This window comes from Pseudophryne corroboree, chromosome 5 (genome assembly GCF_028390025.1).
Source record: "Pseudophryne corroboree isolate aPseCor3 chromosome 5, aPseCor3.hap2, whole genome shotgun sequence".
Taxonomy (NCBI): Eukaryota; Metazoa; Chordata; class Amphibia; order Anura; family Myobatrachidae; genus Pseudophryne; species Pseudophryne corroboree.
The window spans coordinates 195,987,974-196,004,377 of NC_086448.1; the positions used below are offsets into that span (position 1 = coordinate 195,987,974).

Below are 16,404 nucleotides of genomic sequence, written 5' to 3' on the forward strand. Positions count from 1 at the left end.
CCGAGCAGCTACTTGGTCAGGGGCAAACACGTTTGCTAAATTCTACAAATTTGATACCCTGGCTGAGGAGGACCTGGAGTTCTCTCATTCGGTGCTGCAGAGTCATCCGCACTCTCCCGCCCGTTTGGGAGCTTTGGTATAATCCCCTTGGTCCTTACGGAGTTCCCAGTATCCACTAGGACGTCAGAGAAAATAAGAATTTACTTACCGATAATTCTATTTCTCGTAGTCCGTAGTGGATGCTGGGCGCCCATCCCAAGTACGGATTGTCTGCAATACTTGTACATAGTTATTGTTACAAAAATCGGGTTATTATTGTTGTGAGCCATCTTTTCAGAGGCTCCTCTGTTATCATGCTGTTAAGTGGGTTCAGATCACAGGTTGTACGGTGTGATTGGTGTGGCTGGTATGAGTCTTACCCGGGATTCAAAATCCTTCCTTATTGTGTACGCTCGTCCGGGCACAGTATCCTAACTGAGGCTTGGAGGAGGGTCATAGGGGGAGGAGCCAGTGCACACCAGGTAGTCCTAAAGCTTTACTTTTGTGCCCAGTCTCCTGCGGAGCCGCTATCCCCCCCATGGTCCTTACGGAGTTCCCAGCATCCACTACGGACTACGAGAAATAGAATTATCGGTAAGTAAATTCTTATTTTTGAGTGGTGATTACTGAGACCATATTGAGAGTTGGTCTGACCATGTGACTGGGTTTATTTTTAGATCAGAGACTTCTAACCCAATCTGGAAGACAAGATCAAGAGTGTGACCCCTTCTATGTGTAGCATAGGGAATGACTGGTGTGAGTCCCAGAGCATTCATTTTGCACAGGAAGTCGTGGCCAAGGCATGAGAGCTCATCATCGACCCATGCATTGAAATCCCCAGGAATCAGCCATCTTTTAAGCTTCAGAACTAGTCCAGCAACAATATCTGCAAACTCTTGTATAAATATATTTCCATCTCAGGGGGGCGGTAAATGAGAAGTACTCTGAAACCTAATTCTGTGAACTCTGGTCAGCGATGCACTCAAATGAGTGAGTCATTTCCATTGGGTAGACACTAAGTTTAAGTGTTTTTTTTAAAGCAGAAGGCCACCCTGCCTCTTCTGCAGTTCAGTATGGGTTTTGAATGATAGAGTAATTTGTTGGAACTGGAGCTTCCAAGATAGGTGCAGCATTTTCAACTAGCCAAGTCTCTGTAATACAGGCGAGAGCTCAAGATTCAGTGAGGTCAGCAATTGTAGTAGTCTTGTTTTTTTATAAATGTGTCATTATAAAGGATGGACCTGATTGGGCATACCAGAGGGCTTGCAGTTTTCTTCATGTTGAGTTTGTTGGCTCTGGGGATGTCAATCACAGAGTTAGAATTGACAGATATGTACTTCCAAGCACAGGGCCGTCTGTTAGGTACCACTTCTATTTGTCTCCTATTTGAAAACGGTGAGCCTGAAAACAAGATATTTAGATGGTTACAGGGGATAAGAGGTTTTTGCCCTCACTTCCCCCGACTGCCTTGGTGAGTTTTTTTTAAAATGCAAGGGATTTAAGACTGGAAGCCTGAGCTGGATTAAAAGGCACTGCATTTCGCGGTGGGTGGAGCAAAAGTATAAAGCTGGAAGTGTACAAATACATTGGGTGATCAATGACAGAGCAAGTATGAATGACATTTTATGATTAGAGAAGATTAAACTGTTTTTTTCTCAATTCTGTGAGTGATCCAGAAGTTATAATGGGATTCAAGAACAGAGTCTAATTTGGTTACCAGTTGCTTCTCTTGTATACAAAAGGTGTATTTTGAATTTCTCATAAAGTCTTCCCATGTCAGTTTTTCATGTGTGACAATACTCCAACTATGCACCAACGATAGCTTCAAATCCTAAAGTATAAAGTACGTTCATAGTGTGTGTAGAAAGGTATTATACTCTGTCTAGCATATCTATTCTCCTGTAACAAACAAAAGTAAACAGACACGCAAACAAAATGAGATCAGGACACCCTTAAGTTCATTAATGTGGTCATTGTATGAAAACTCTCTCTCTCTCTCTCTCTCTCTCTCTCTCTCTCATGTAGAAATGTACAATATATGTTAGTTATACTTTATTTTAGATTTTACAATTATTTCTGAATGCTTTCAAATCACAGTTATGTAAATGAAATTCAAAATCTACAAACACGACTGGATGGTATTATTAAATGATACTGAAAATATATAGGAGAAACCAGGCCCCTTTCCCCTTTTTCTGAACTTATTATACAAGTAGTAATCACTTGTCATATGCTTTTTTTTTTTTGTCCAGGAGAGCCAGAGGATCTGGATGAGTTCGAAGGGTTTCCTCATCCCCCGGACACATCTTCCCTTGCTTCGGATCGAGATAAGGATGATGAGTTGCCCTCTGATGGTATGTTTCTATTTATCATACAATATATTGTGTTCTTCTACAAATGGATGCAATGGGATTGGCAAAAATAAAACTATAGGGTTTCAGCAAAAGACAAAAATATAAGGCAACGACTCATTCTTTTCTCTCACGCTGAATCTTTTAGGAAATGAAGAGCTCTCTCTAGTGGCGCTTGTAATATTAGAGTGAGAGATTCTTTTTTCTTCACTGCAAAAGTTACTAATAAAATAGATCTGTAGAGTTTAGTTTGGGGTTATACACGTCTGCTTTCCCATAAATTCCTCACATTAAGGAATTCATTAAAACAATGAAATCTTTTTATTTATGAATAGACTGTGTTACTTCCCCTTATGTTAATATCAGTTTTTAAAATGTGTTTTAATTGGACAATCTGCAGCTGCTGTGTAAAATGTGAAACAGTGGAAATAATTACATCTATTTTAAAACATAAATACTGCAATTAAAAAGATTTAGCAATGAAGGCAAAATGCACTTACAAATATTTTAGATTTGTCACAGAATATTATGACGTGTACTTGCGGTTTTTTAGAAATAAAATCCAAAATATATGTATGTACATTTTTCAGTATTTGTTTTTGAAGCGCCAAACTAAAGAAAAAAAACTGTATTTCTATAATAATTGCCAATAATGTGATACTTTATTACATTTGAAAGCAATGTACTTACATATATCAAAATATATATTTTTATAACGGTAATTTCTTTTCATATAATTTTTTTAATCCTTTACCCAAAAAGTGATGTGAATTTCCAAGTACAGTGCTCAGCTTTGAAGCGAGATAATAAAGCCTCTCTGGAATAAAACACCTTCTAAATCGTGCCTCTCATCTGTAGGGCAATGATTTCAAATTGTCACATTTTTAAATGCAAAGACCTTCTATTATTATGTTAATAAAAAAAAAAAAAAAAAAATCCCAGTTATTTTTATAGAATTCAAAACTATACTTCCATAGTCAGAGAACAATAATAATACTTTATGACACAAAGTTATTGCCTTGACATTTTATTTTTATTTTTTGTAAACAGCAATAATTGATGATGTTGTATATGAAGAACCATTTAGGAATATTTAGCAAATTATGTTGTGCAATAACTTCCATGGGCATCGTATATGCGCTCCTGCGATTTAATTACATGCATTGAATGAAAGCATTATAAGTTGGTTATAAAGTTATCAATGACCAATACTTTGTGACATGATATGATGATCAAGCAGGACCACTTCGGCTCTAAGTACAATTGCCAAACTAATATATGCTTCCTGCAACACAGCACTCAAGGTTTTATGTTATCCAGACCATTCCCGTTGGATACATAAATTGCCTTTATAGGGTATAAAATGATGTCTATTGTAGAACAGGGATAAGTGAATTGCATGCATGTATAATAAATACTGTACTCGAAGATTCATAGAAATGCATCCGCAAAACTTCACCCCTATGTTTGAGGGCAGATAGTATGTTCCATCTTGTTATCGTCAAATATGATTTATTTTTTACTAGGAATTAAACACTTTTATTTTACTGGGTAAGTAAGCTAAAACTAACATAAAATGGCTGCCTAAATTCTTGCTGGAAAATATTCAGAAAAGAAGGGATTAAATGCATATTTATTTGACAATTTTAAAAAGATATGATTTGAAAATAAAGTCAATACTGATCTATTTTATTTCTGCTGCAAACTAAGGAGTAGAAACATGGAAAAAGTCTTTTTAGTGATCCATTTGGCGCATGTTGTTACTATTGTATCACGTAAATGACCCTTTTAAAGCAAATAAGTTAATGAAATTCAATTCATTTTAAACATACGCCTTGGTTGAAAGGAACAGATTTATCCTGAAGTTCATTTTTTTTGTCTTTTTCTTGTATTAATTCTTTAAAAGCTATGCAATTTTCTGTTAACTCTACCAGAGCAGAGAGAGTTTTAACAATGAGTGAAACTAAATTAGCCCAGGTCACAGCAAGGTCTGTTATTAAATCTTATTGTTGTTTTGTCCCTTTGACTTCGTCTTTGTGGTTCACACCAACAAAAGTATATGAGCTGATAGATTAAGAACGCTAAACATGATAAGTATTTTTCATAATGCTAATGTAATTATCAAGGTACCATAAAAGGTCACATCCCTATATTTCTATATGCATTAGGAATCTCTCGTTCTGTTTCATATTTCTCCCTCACTGTTCCTCTGGTTCAAAAGTTCATCTGGTTCCCCAATGGCCACCTAATTTTCTAGTTATTCCCCGAAGCCATATGTGTTTTGGTTCCTTTATGGATTATTAGGTACCGTAGGAAAGTCAAATAAGTTATATCTTCTAATGAAATCCGAGCACACTTCAGTTCAGTGATGCCTAGACTTGATTGCTAGTAGCAATTATCACAGCCTGGGTTGTAAAATGATTGGTTTTACATGGTTCTGAGCAAAGGAAAAAATATACACTTAACTGCATACAAATAGTACAATTATATATAACAAATGTTTATTTATTACATATATAATAATTTTTAGATATATAAATATTCCCTACTAGAGTACCTGATTGATGGCAAAATCATAAGTTCATGCATGCATCAAGCAAAGTTCATGTGCAGGTTATTGTGAGCTGATAACAGGCTTTAGAAGAGAAGTTGCGATTTTCACATTGCACCTTGATGCTAGAGATTAATGGAATTTCAATAAGGGACTAAAGTGGTCACCAATTTGTCAGCGAAACTGATGGGGATTCTATAGTCATGTCTCTTCAATAATACCAGTTGTTTGAAAGGTGTTCTACAAAAGAGGTAAGATAATTGATTTCAGAGTAGAGCTCCTATTTGTTTCCCTGCACTTATCGATGTGCTGCGTAGCTGACATCTAGATGACAGTTCTCAATAGCAACATTAGCATTGCAATATTAGTATTTTAGTACTGACGGTCAGTGGTTAACATTAATAACAAGCACAGAATGAGAGGCTTTTCTGTTTTTTAAATGTTTTGCGCTCTAAAATGACACTAAGAGAAAGGACTGTAAGGTTTCAGCTGTTTGCCGTGAAGCGGTACAGTTTCCTAAAATGTTTCATTAGTATTGATGTTGATTATAATAATAATAATAATAATAACAACAACAACAGTTGCAAATATGGATTTGTGCAAATGCATAAAATAAATATCTTATGCCACATTATAAATGTATCTTATGCCACATTAGAAAACTCAGATTACCAAAAATGACGTTGACATTTTGCATTAGATGGAAAGCTCATCTGTTCTTTTTTTTATCTACTTTTAGTACAAATAATGACTGTAATTCTGATTACATACACAGAAACATACACTGGAACAGCCTCTTATTAATTCAAATAAATCTAATGAAAACCATCTCTTGTAGATGAATGACGTCATTCTATTACATTACTTTAAAATATTAAACTACCCCCCCCCACCCACCTCCCCCCCTTCCCCCCCCCCCCCCCCCCCCACACACACACACACACACTAATGCCAGACAGATTTTGTTTAAAAATATAGACACAGTAATGTAGTTTTTTCTAAAGATTTTATCTTAGCCCTTTCTATACACTGTATATAAACCTGGACTGTAGCTTGGTTAAAAAACTGAACAACCAACATGATACTAGAGTATTAAAATATTCAATAAAAAGTAAAAAAAGGAGTTTTACACTGATATACTGGTGATAGCTCAGGAAAATGATGCGGTTAGACATCTAGGGACTCATAGCATTGCACCATATCAATAAGGCTAACAGCAGCCGCCCTGTCAATAAATATATAAATGAATAAATAAAGTTGCAGACAACAATGAACCACGTTGTAACTAGATGGTTGATCTTCCGGGAAGTTTCATCTTTTATAGAAACAAATGTCCTTTTTACTTGCCATTAGTTATCCCTCACTGGCTGCAATGGCTCTAATTATGTGATATATTTGCTTATGATGAGTGGTGAATTCACAGAGGGAGGGATGTAACTGGTAGATAACCAGAGACAGGCTGCAGTCCGGCTGCTACCCCCATGCTGGGCAGTGTTCTTTCAAGAGTTAAAATGACATGGCAAGCATAGACCTTTCCCAGTCTGCCAGGTCTGTGGCTGCTCACTTCTTGTGCAGTTCATGTCAATGTTGAGATTTATATTTATCTGTTTATTTTGAATTTTACTATTCTAGAGAAAAAGCAATTGCCAGTCTTTAGGACATTGACTGACTGGGACACTGAATGACTATTTATGTTGCTTTACTGACATTGAGGAGTTTGTTTGTTTTTCTACAATAATTTAAGCAGAAGCCATGCAACAAAAACTATATTAAACATATTTCATCCTTACTCCATATGTCATTCCTAATAACAAATGCTATCTTGTGATCAACACCAAATGGCCAGATATGTGTCCAAGGGTCCCAACAGCTGGATACTACGGTGCATTAGTCTTATGATTGCTCACACGGTCAAGTGCAGTCATTTGGTCAGCAGAATCACAGCATGTTTGGACACCTTCCATTGCTTGGACTGGTTGAACGAGTGTGTGTTTTGTCACGACCATGACGGAGCAGGAATTATTCAGTGTAAAACACGTAAGCTTTGAACTGTAGAGCTCGGACTTGAAGAGATAACCGAATCAGATTGTGCAGATCAACTATTAATTCCTAGCCATACATCTACAGTAGATATGTTATGTAGTCAGACCTAAGCCATGTTGAGTGAGAACGCCCAAAGCTTACCACATCATGATTTTGGTATGTAACTTGGAAAATAAAGACTGAACTCATTGTGTGTGTGAATTTCCACTAACCACCCGCATCATGTGTCGATGACTATCAAAATCCATATAGATGTTAAGAGTTTTTTTGGCAAAAATGCTAAATCGTTATATATGTACACAGGGGGTAATTCAGACCTGATCGTTCGCTAGCGTTTTTTGCAAGGCTGCGAACAGGTCAGAACTGCGCATGCGTATGCACCGCAATGCGTAGGCGCGTCACACAGGTACAAAGCGGATCGCCGCTCAGCGATGGGTTCGTGCGAAGAAACCATTCGCGCGGACGTTCGCAAGGAGATTGACAGGAAGAAGCCGTTTGTGGGTGTCAACTGACCGTTTTCTGGGAGTGGTTGGAAAAATGCAGGCGTGTCCCAGCGTTTGAAGGGCGGGTGTCTGACGTCAGTTCCGGTCCCGGACAGGCTGAAGTGATTGCAACGGCTAAGTCCTGGGCAACTCAGAAACTGCACAAGATCTGTTTGTACAGTTCTGCTACACATGCATACGCATACTTGCAAAGCAAAAATACACTCCCCTATGGGCGGCGACTATCTGTTCGCAGCAGTGCAAAAAACTCCTAGCAAGCGATCAGGTCTGAATTAGGCCCACAGTTATTTGCCCTCATGGGTTTCAACAGTATTCAGTACATGACCAGATCTATCCAGTATGGCATGTTTGTAGCCAATTTAGACATAGATCTGGATAACTAGATCTTACAGGTATGGCCATATTGAGAGTAGGTGAAACAAATTAAACTGTGAGCAGATTGACTTTACAGATTTTCTATTAAACATTATGCACGGTTAATGAAATATATTGAGTTGATGCAGTGTTTCCTAAACTCAGTCCTCAAGACACCTTAACAGTCCAGGCTGCAAGGAAATCCATGTTTGGCGCAGATGATATAATTAAGCCGATGTACTAATTAAGTCACTCATTCTTAAGCATGAATATCCTTAAAGCCCGGACTGTTCGGCTGCCTTGAAAATCGAGCTTGGAAAACCACACAGTTAATGAATCTGCATTTCTGTTTTTTTAGAAAAAAGAGAACGGACAGAAAGGGCCGAATGATAAACAACACAATATATCTCAGAAAAGAACAGACTTTTGGGTTTTTAGTTCCCGCATTTGTTTTAGCCGTTCTGTCCTGATATTACGTACAAAATATGTCACTATTTATAGACTACTCCACTACACCACTTAAGGCTATATCTCTCATTTGAAAAGAATAAATTACACTTAAACTAACAGTATAGTTATATGAATGTGCTAAACTGCCAGGGCAGGGAGACTAAACATTTCTATACAGAATCTGTAATGGCTGCCTTTTTAATGCCTGTTATAATTTCAGTAGAGGGCTAGAACCTTGATTAATCAGCTGGTAGTTTTATTAAGTACGGACTTGCTCTCTGGCTAATATTAATGATAAAAGACACAACATAAACTAGTTTATGAGAATGTTCCTCAGTCAAAATTCCACCCAAAAATAAAAATGTAGTTTTGGTTGGAAGAGGTAAAATAAAATAAAATAGAAAGGATGGGATCTTCTAATACAGTGTTTTTCAATCACTGTGCCGTGGCACACTAGTGTGTCCTGAGCAGTCTCCAGGTGTGCCGCCATAGAAGCAGAGACAGGCCCGTCAGTGTTTTGCAGCTACTGAGGCCCTGGAACGATCAATACTGGTGGGTTTAGTGGTTGCAGAGCCAGTTCTAATTTTGGGCCCGGGCAGTGTTGGGCTCTTTTGGATTTCTCAGATGTGGCTCAGGCGTTACCTATGGAGAAGCTGCGACATGACATCCTAGGACACGCAACTGCACCATGCATCACCATTATATTTGATTGTGCCTTGGCAATATTTAAATCTTGTTCAGTGTGCCGCGAGTTGTAAAAGGTTGAAAATCTCTGTTCTAATAGAAAGCCCTCTTCCAAACACAGCGTAGTTTATGTGACTGCGCTGTGCTCACTCTGGGCCTTAAGAACTACAGGTAAATAGAAGAGCAAAATGCGTCTAAAATAAAATGTAGCATTTGTGTGACCTATTCAGAGTCTGTGGCATACACATGTATCAAGCTGCAACTCCTTCACGTTGGCTGCAGTTCCCTCTCCATAACGTTCCTGGGTTTTATAGTGCTGGAGTATGATTGGTGTTGATATTTCCTGAAATTGACAAAGTTATATTACACAATGGAAACACATTACAGTTAATGGCCAGATAGTGCAGTTAATAAATACCCAAGTGGTTTGGAGCATGAAAAATGTGAAGATTAGGAGATGCAAATACAGGATTTATTTTTTATGACACCTTCCTCAAATGAGTATGTAGCATTGTTTATTTGTGTACAACGAGTTTGCTTTGCAAGTAAAATTACTTTTTAGACACTAACAGCAGTTTTAGGGGTTCTATATAAATGCATACCTCCCAACTGTGTCGCTTTCAGCAGGGCAGTACTGTTTCTCCAGGACTGTCCGATATACCACACATGGGCTGCAGTGTCCTGCAGGGGGGGGAGCTGGGGAGCACACATGCAGCAGGTGAACAAATGCCATGCGCATGCACACGCCATCTCTTCACAGTACAGGCAGGGCCGGTTCTAGGCCTTTTTGCGCTCCGGGCAGGAAATAGGGGCGTGGCTTCATAAAGGGGTGTGGTCAGTTACGCCCCCTGTACAGTAGTAGCGCCGCTGAAATGCTGTGCGGTGCGCAATGACGTCATACTTTCATACAGTGTTACAGACGCAGCAGCAGCCGGCAGCAACAGCAGGGTAGCAGAACGGGAGAGCTCCTCTTCAGCGCAGCGCCTCTTTGTTTTGCATACCCTTGCTGAGCGGATAGTGCCGGTCTTCCTGCACAACTACTCAGTACCTACATACATTCACCAGCTGGTGAGCTGTATGACGCCCCGCGCAGCTCCGCTCAAGCTTCTCTCCATCAACCAGTGTATATAACAGTGAATACAGCTTTACCTGCCTTCAATAAAATCACTTAATTGTTTAAGTCATTTCTCTAACGTCCTAGTGGATGCTGGAGACTCCGAAAGGACCATGGGGAATAGCGGCTCCGCAGAAGACTGGGCACAAAAGTAAAAGCTTTAGGACTACCTGGTGTGCACTGGCTCCTCCCCCTATGACCCTCCTCCAAGCCTCAGTTAAGATTTTGTGCCTGAACGAGAAGGGTGCAATCTAGGTGGCTCTCCTGAGCTGCTTAGAGTAAAAGTTTAAATAGGTTTTTTTATTTTCAGTGAGACCTGCTGGCAACAGGCTCACTGCATCGAGGGACTAAGGGGAGAAGAAGCGAACTCACCTGCGTGCAGAGTGGATTGGGCTTCTTAGGCTACTGGACATAAGCTCCAGAGGGACGATCACAGGCCCAGCCATGGATGGGTCCCGGAGCCGCGCCGCCGTCCCCCTTACAGAGCCAGAAGACTGAAGAGGTCCGGAAAATCGGCGGCAGAAGACGTCCTGTCTTCACTAAGGTAGCGCACAGCACCGCAGCTGTGCGCCATTGCTCTCAGCACACTTCACACTCCGGTCACTGAGGGTGCAGGGCGCTGAGGGGGGGGCGCCCTGAGACGCAATAAAAACACCTTTTTTGGCAAAAAATACATCACATATAGCTCCTGGGCTATATGGATGTATTTAACCCCTGCCTATTTTTACATAAAAAAGCGGGAGAAAGGCCGCCGAAAAAGGGGCGGAGCCTATCTCCTCAGCACACTGGCGCCATTTTTTCCGCACAGCTCCGTTGGAGGAAGGCTCCCTGACTCTCCCCTGCAGTCAACACTACAGAAACAGGGTAAAACAAGAGAGGGGGGGCACTAAATTGGCATATAAATATATACAGCAGCTATATTAGGGAAAAACACTTATATAAGGTTATCCCTGTATATATATAGCGCTCTGGTGTGTGCTGGCAAACTCTCCCTCTGTCTCCCCAAAGGGCTAGTGGGGTCCTGTCCTCTATCAGAGCATTCCCTGTGTGTGTGCTGTGTGTCGGTACGTTGTGTCGACATGTATGAGGAGGAAAATGATGTGGAGGCGGAGCAATTGCCTGTGTTAGTGATGTCACCCCCTAGGGAGTCGACACCTGACTGGATGGTCTTATGGAAAGAATTACGTGATAGTGTCAGCACTTTACAAAAGACTGTTGACGACATGAGACAGCCGGCAAATCAGTTAATACCTGTACAGGCGTCTCAAACACCGTCAGGGGCTCTAAAGCGCCCGTTACCTCAGGTCGATACAGACACGGACACTGACTCCAGTGTCGACGGTGAGGAAACAAACGTATTTTCCAGTAGGGCCACACGTTACATGATCACGGCAATGAAGGAGGTTTTGAACATTTCTGATACTACAAGTACCACAAAAAAGGGTATTATGTGGGGTGTGAAAAAACTACCCGTAGTTTTTCCCGAATCAGATGAATTAAATGAGGTGTGTGATGAAGCGTGGGTTTCCCCCGATAAAAAACTGCTAATTTCAAAAAAGTTATTGGCATTATACCCTTTCCCGCCAGAGGTTAGGGCGCGTTGGGAAACACCCCCTAGCGTAGATAAGGCGCTCACACGCTTATCAAAACAAGTGGCGTTACCGTCCCCTGATACGGCCGCCCTCAAGGAACCAGCTGATAGGAAGCTGGAAAATATCCTTAAAAGTATATACACACATACTGGTATTATACTGCGACCAGCAATCGCCTCAGCTTGGATGTGCAGTGCTGGGGTGGCTTGGTCGGATTCCCTGACTGAAAATATTGATACCCTGGACAGGGACAATATATTATTGACTATAGAGCATTTAAAGGATGCATTTCTATATATGCGAGATGCACAGAGGGACATTTGCACTCTGGCATCAAGAGTAAGTGCGATGTCCATTTCTGCCAGAAGAGGATTATGGACGCGACAGTGGTCAGGGGATGCGGATTCCAAACGGCATATGGAAGTATTGCCGTATAAAGGGGAGGAGTTATTTGGGGTCGGTCTATCGGACCTGGTGGCCACGGCAACGGCTGGAAAATCCACCTTTTTACCCCAAGTCACCTCGCAGCAGAAAAAGATACCGTCTTTTCAGGCTCAGTCCTTTCGTCCCCATAAGGGCAAGCGGGCAAAAGGCCACTCATATCTGCCCCGGGGCAGAGGAAGGGGAAAAAGACTGCAGCAGACAGCCTCTTCCCACGAACAGAAGCCCTCCCCCGCTTCTGCCAAGTCCTCAGCATGACGCTGGGGCCTTACAGGCGGACTCAGGCACGGTGGGGGCCCGTCTCAAGAATTTCAGCGCGCAGTGGGCTCACTCGCAAGTGGACCCCTGGATCCTGCAGGTAGTATCTCAGGGGTACAAATTGGAATTCGAGACGTCTCCCCCTCGCCGGTTCCTGAAGTCTGCTTTACCAACGTCTCCCCCCGACAGGGAGGCGGTATTGGAAGCCATTCACAAGCTGTATTCCCAGCAGGTGATAATCAAGGTACCCCTCCTACAACAGGGAAAGGGGTATTATTCCACGCTGTTTGTGGTACCGAAGCCGGACGGCTCGGTGAGACCCATTTTAAATCTGAAATCCTTGAACACTTACATAAAAAGGTTCAAGTTCAAGATGGAGTCACTCAGAGCAGTGATAGCGAACCTGGAAGAAGGGGACTATATGGTGTCTCTGGACATCAAGGATGCTTACCTCCATGTCCCAATTTGCCCTTCTCACCAAGGGTACCTCAGGTTTGTGGTACAGAACTGTCACTATCAGTTTCAGACGCTGCCGTTTAGATTGTCCACGGCACCCCGGGTCTTTACCAAGGTAATGGCCGAAATGATGATTCTTCTTCGAAGAAAAGGCGTCTTAATTATCCCTTACTTGGACGATCTCCTCATAAGGGCAAGGTCCAGAGAACAGTTAGAGGTCGGAGTAGCACTATCTCAAGTAGTACTACGACAGCACGGATGGATTCTAAATATTCCAAAATCGCAGCTGATTCCGACGACACGTCTGCTGTTCCTAGGGATGATTCTGGACACAGTACAGAAAAAGGTGTTTCTCCCGGAGGAGAAGGCCAAGGAGTTATCCGACCTAGTCAGGAACCTCCTAAGACCAGGCCAAGTGTCAGTACATCAATGCACAAGGGTCCTGGGAAAGATGGTGGCTTCTTACGAAGCGATTCCATTCGGCAGATTCCACGCAAGAACTTTTCAGTGGGATCTGCTGGACAAATGGTCCGGATCGCATCTTCAAATGCATCAGCGGATAATCCTGTCTCCAAGGACAAGGGTGTCTCTCCTGTGGTGGTTACAGAGTGCTCATCTCCTAGAGGGCCGCAGATTCGGCATTCAGGATTGGGTCCTGGTGACCACGGATGCCAGCCTGAGAGGCTGGGGAGCAGTCACACAGGGAAGAAATTTCCAGGGCTTGTGGTCAAGCATGGAAACGTCACTTCACATAAATATCCTGGAACTAAGGGCCATTTACAATGCCCTAAGTCAGGCAAGACCTCTGCTTCAGGGTCAGCCGGTGTTGATCCAGTCGGACAACATCACGGCAGTCGCCCACGTAAACAGACAGGGCGGCACAAGAAGCAGGAGGGCAATGATGGAAGTGGCAAGGATTCTTCGCTGGGCGGAAAATCATGTGATAGCACTGTCAGCAGTGTTCATTCCGGGAGTGGACAACTGGGAAGCAGACTTCCTCAGCAGACACGATCTTCACCCGGGGGAGTGGGGACTTCACCTAGAAGTCTTCCACATGATTGTGAACCGTTGGGAAAAACCAAAGGTGGACATGATGGCGTCCCGCCTCAACAAAAAACTGGACAGATATTGCGCCAGGTCAAGGGACCCTCAGGCAATAGCTGTGGACGCTCTGGTAACACCGTGGGTGTACCAGTCAGTGTATGTGTTCCCTCCTCTTCCTCTCATACCAAAAGTACTGAGAATCATAAGAAGGAGAGGAGTAAAGACTATACTCGTGGCTCCGGATTGGCCAAGAAGGACTTGGTACCCGGAAATTCAGGAGATGCTCACGGAGAACCCGTGGCCTCTACCTCTAAGAAAGGACCTGCTCCAGCAGGGACCATGTCTGTTCCAAGACTTACCGCGGCTGCGTTTGACGGCATGGCGGTTGAACGCCGGATCCTGAAGGAAAAAGGCATTCCGGATGAAGTCATCCCTACCCTGATCAAAGCCAGGAAGGATGTAACCATACAACATTATCACCGTATTTGGCGTAAATATGTTGCGTGGTGCGAGGCCAGGAAGGCCCCTACAGAGGAATTTCAACTGGGTCGATTCCTGCATTTCCTGCAAACAGGACTGTCTATGGGCCTCAAATTAGGGTCCATTAAGGTTCAAATTTCGGCCCTGTCAATATTCTTCCAAAAAGAACTAGCTTCTGTTCCTGAAGTTCAGACGTTTGTCAAGGGAGTACTGCATATACAGCCTCCTTTTGTGCCTCCAGTGGCACCTTGGGATCTCAATGTAGTTTTGGGATTCCTAAAATCACATTGGTTTGAACCACTCACCACTGTGGATTTAAAATATCTCACATGGAAAGTGGTAATGCTGTTAGCCCTGGCTTCAGCCAGGCGTGTCTCAGAATTGGCGGCTTTATCCTATAAAAGCCCTTACCTAATTTTTCATACGGACAGGGCAAAATTGAGGATTCGTCCTCAATTTCTCCCTAAGGTGGTTTCAGCATTTCACTTAAACCGGCCTATTGTGGTGCCTGCGGCTACTAGGGACTTGGAGGATTCCAAGTTGCTGGACGTAGTCAGGGCCCTGAAAATATATGTTTCCAGGACGGCTGGAGTCAGAAAATCTGACTCGCTGTTTATCCTGTATGCACCCAACAAGCTGGGTGCTCCTGCTTCTAAGCAGACGATTGCTCGTTGGATTTGTAGTACAATTCAGCTTGCACATTCTGTGGCAGGCCTGCCACAGCCAAAATCTGTAAAAGCCCATTCCACACGGAAAGTGGGCTCATCTTGGGCGGCTGCCCGAGGGGTCTCGGCTTTACAACTTTGCCGAGCAGCTACTTGGTCAGGGGCAAACACGTTTGCTAAATTCTACAAATTTGATACCCTGGCTGAGGAGGACCTGGAGTTCTCTCATTCGGTGCTGCAGAGTCATCCGCACTCTCCCGCCCGTTTGGGAGCTTTGGTATAATCCCCATGGTCCTTTCGGAGTCCCCAGCATCCACTAGGACGTTAGAGAAAATAAGAATTTACTTACCGATAATTCTATTTCTCATAGTCCGTAGTGGATGCTGGGCGCCCATCCCAAGTGCGGATTGTCTGCATTACTTGTACATAGTTATTGTTACAAAAATCGGGTTATTGTTGTTGTGAGCCAACTTTTCAGAGGCTCCTTCTGTTATCATGCTGTTAACTGGGTTCAGATCACAAGTTGTACGGTGTGATTGCTGTGGCTGGTATGAGTCTTACCCGGGATTCAAAATCCTTCCTTATTGTGTACGCTCGTTCGGGCACAGTATCCTAACTGAGGCTTGGAGGAGGGTCATAGGGGGAGGAGCCAGTGCACACCAGGTAGTCCTAAAGCTTTTACTTTTGTGCCCAGTCTCCTGCGGAGCCGCTATTCCCCATGGTCCTTTCGGAGTCCCCAGCATCCACTACGGACTATTAGAAATAGAATTATCGGTAAGTAAATTCTTATTTTAACTGAGCTATTTGTACAGTAGTTGTGAGGCATCTGCTGGTGTATACAGAAACTGCTACATCTTCAAACCTGTACATACATATTTCCAGAGCCTTAGACTAAATTATAGCTAGAATCTCATACATGCTAGTGATAGTATCAAACGTTGTGTGGTACACTGACATAACAGTAATTCATCAAAATTAAACAGGATAATTTAGCAGTTAACAGTGCATCTGGAAAGTATTCACAGCGCTTCACTTTATCCACATTTTGTTATGTTACAGCCTTATTCCAAACTGGAATAAATAATATTTCCCCCAAAATTCTACACACAATACCCCATAATGACAACGTGAAAAAAAGTTTTTGGGAGATTTTTGCAAATTTATTTAAAATAAAAAACTAAGAAATCACATGTACATATGTGTTCACAGCCTTTGCACAATACTTTGTTGATGCACCTTTGGCAACAATTACAGCTTCAAGTCGTTTTGAATATGATGCCACAAGCTTAGCACACCTATCTTTGTGCAGTTTCGCCCATTCCTCTTTGCAGCACCCCTCAAGCTCCATCAGGTTGGATGGGAAGCACTGGTGCACAGCC

General features: G+C 42.4%; 1 protein-coding gene across 1 annotated transcript in view; it reads left to right on the forward strand.

The window, feature by feature from the left end:
• SKAP2 (src kinase associated phosphoprotein 2) overlaps nucleotides 1-16,404 on the forward strand; it is a 678,462-nt gene that overhangs the window by 266,534 nt on the left and 395,524 nt on the right. The window contains exon 4 of the mRNA XM_063921995.1: nucleotides 2,292-2,393. Within this exon, the coding sequence (XP_063778065.1) occupies nucleotides 2,292-2,393 (102 nt within the window). The remainder of the gene's footprint in view (nucleotides 1-2,291; nucleotides 2,394-16,404) is intronic.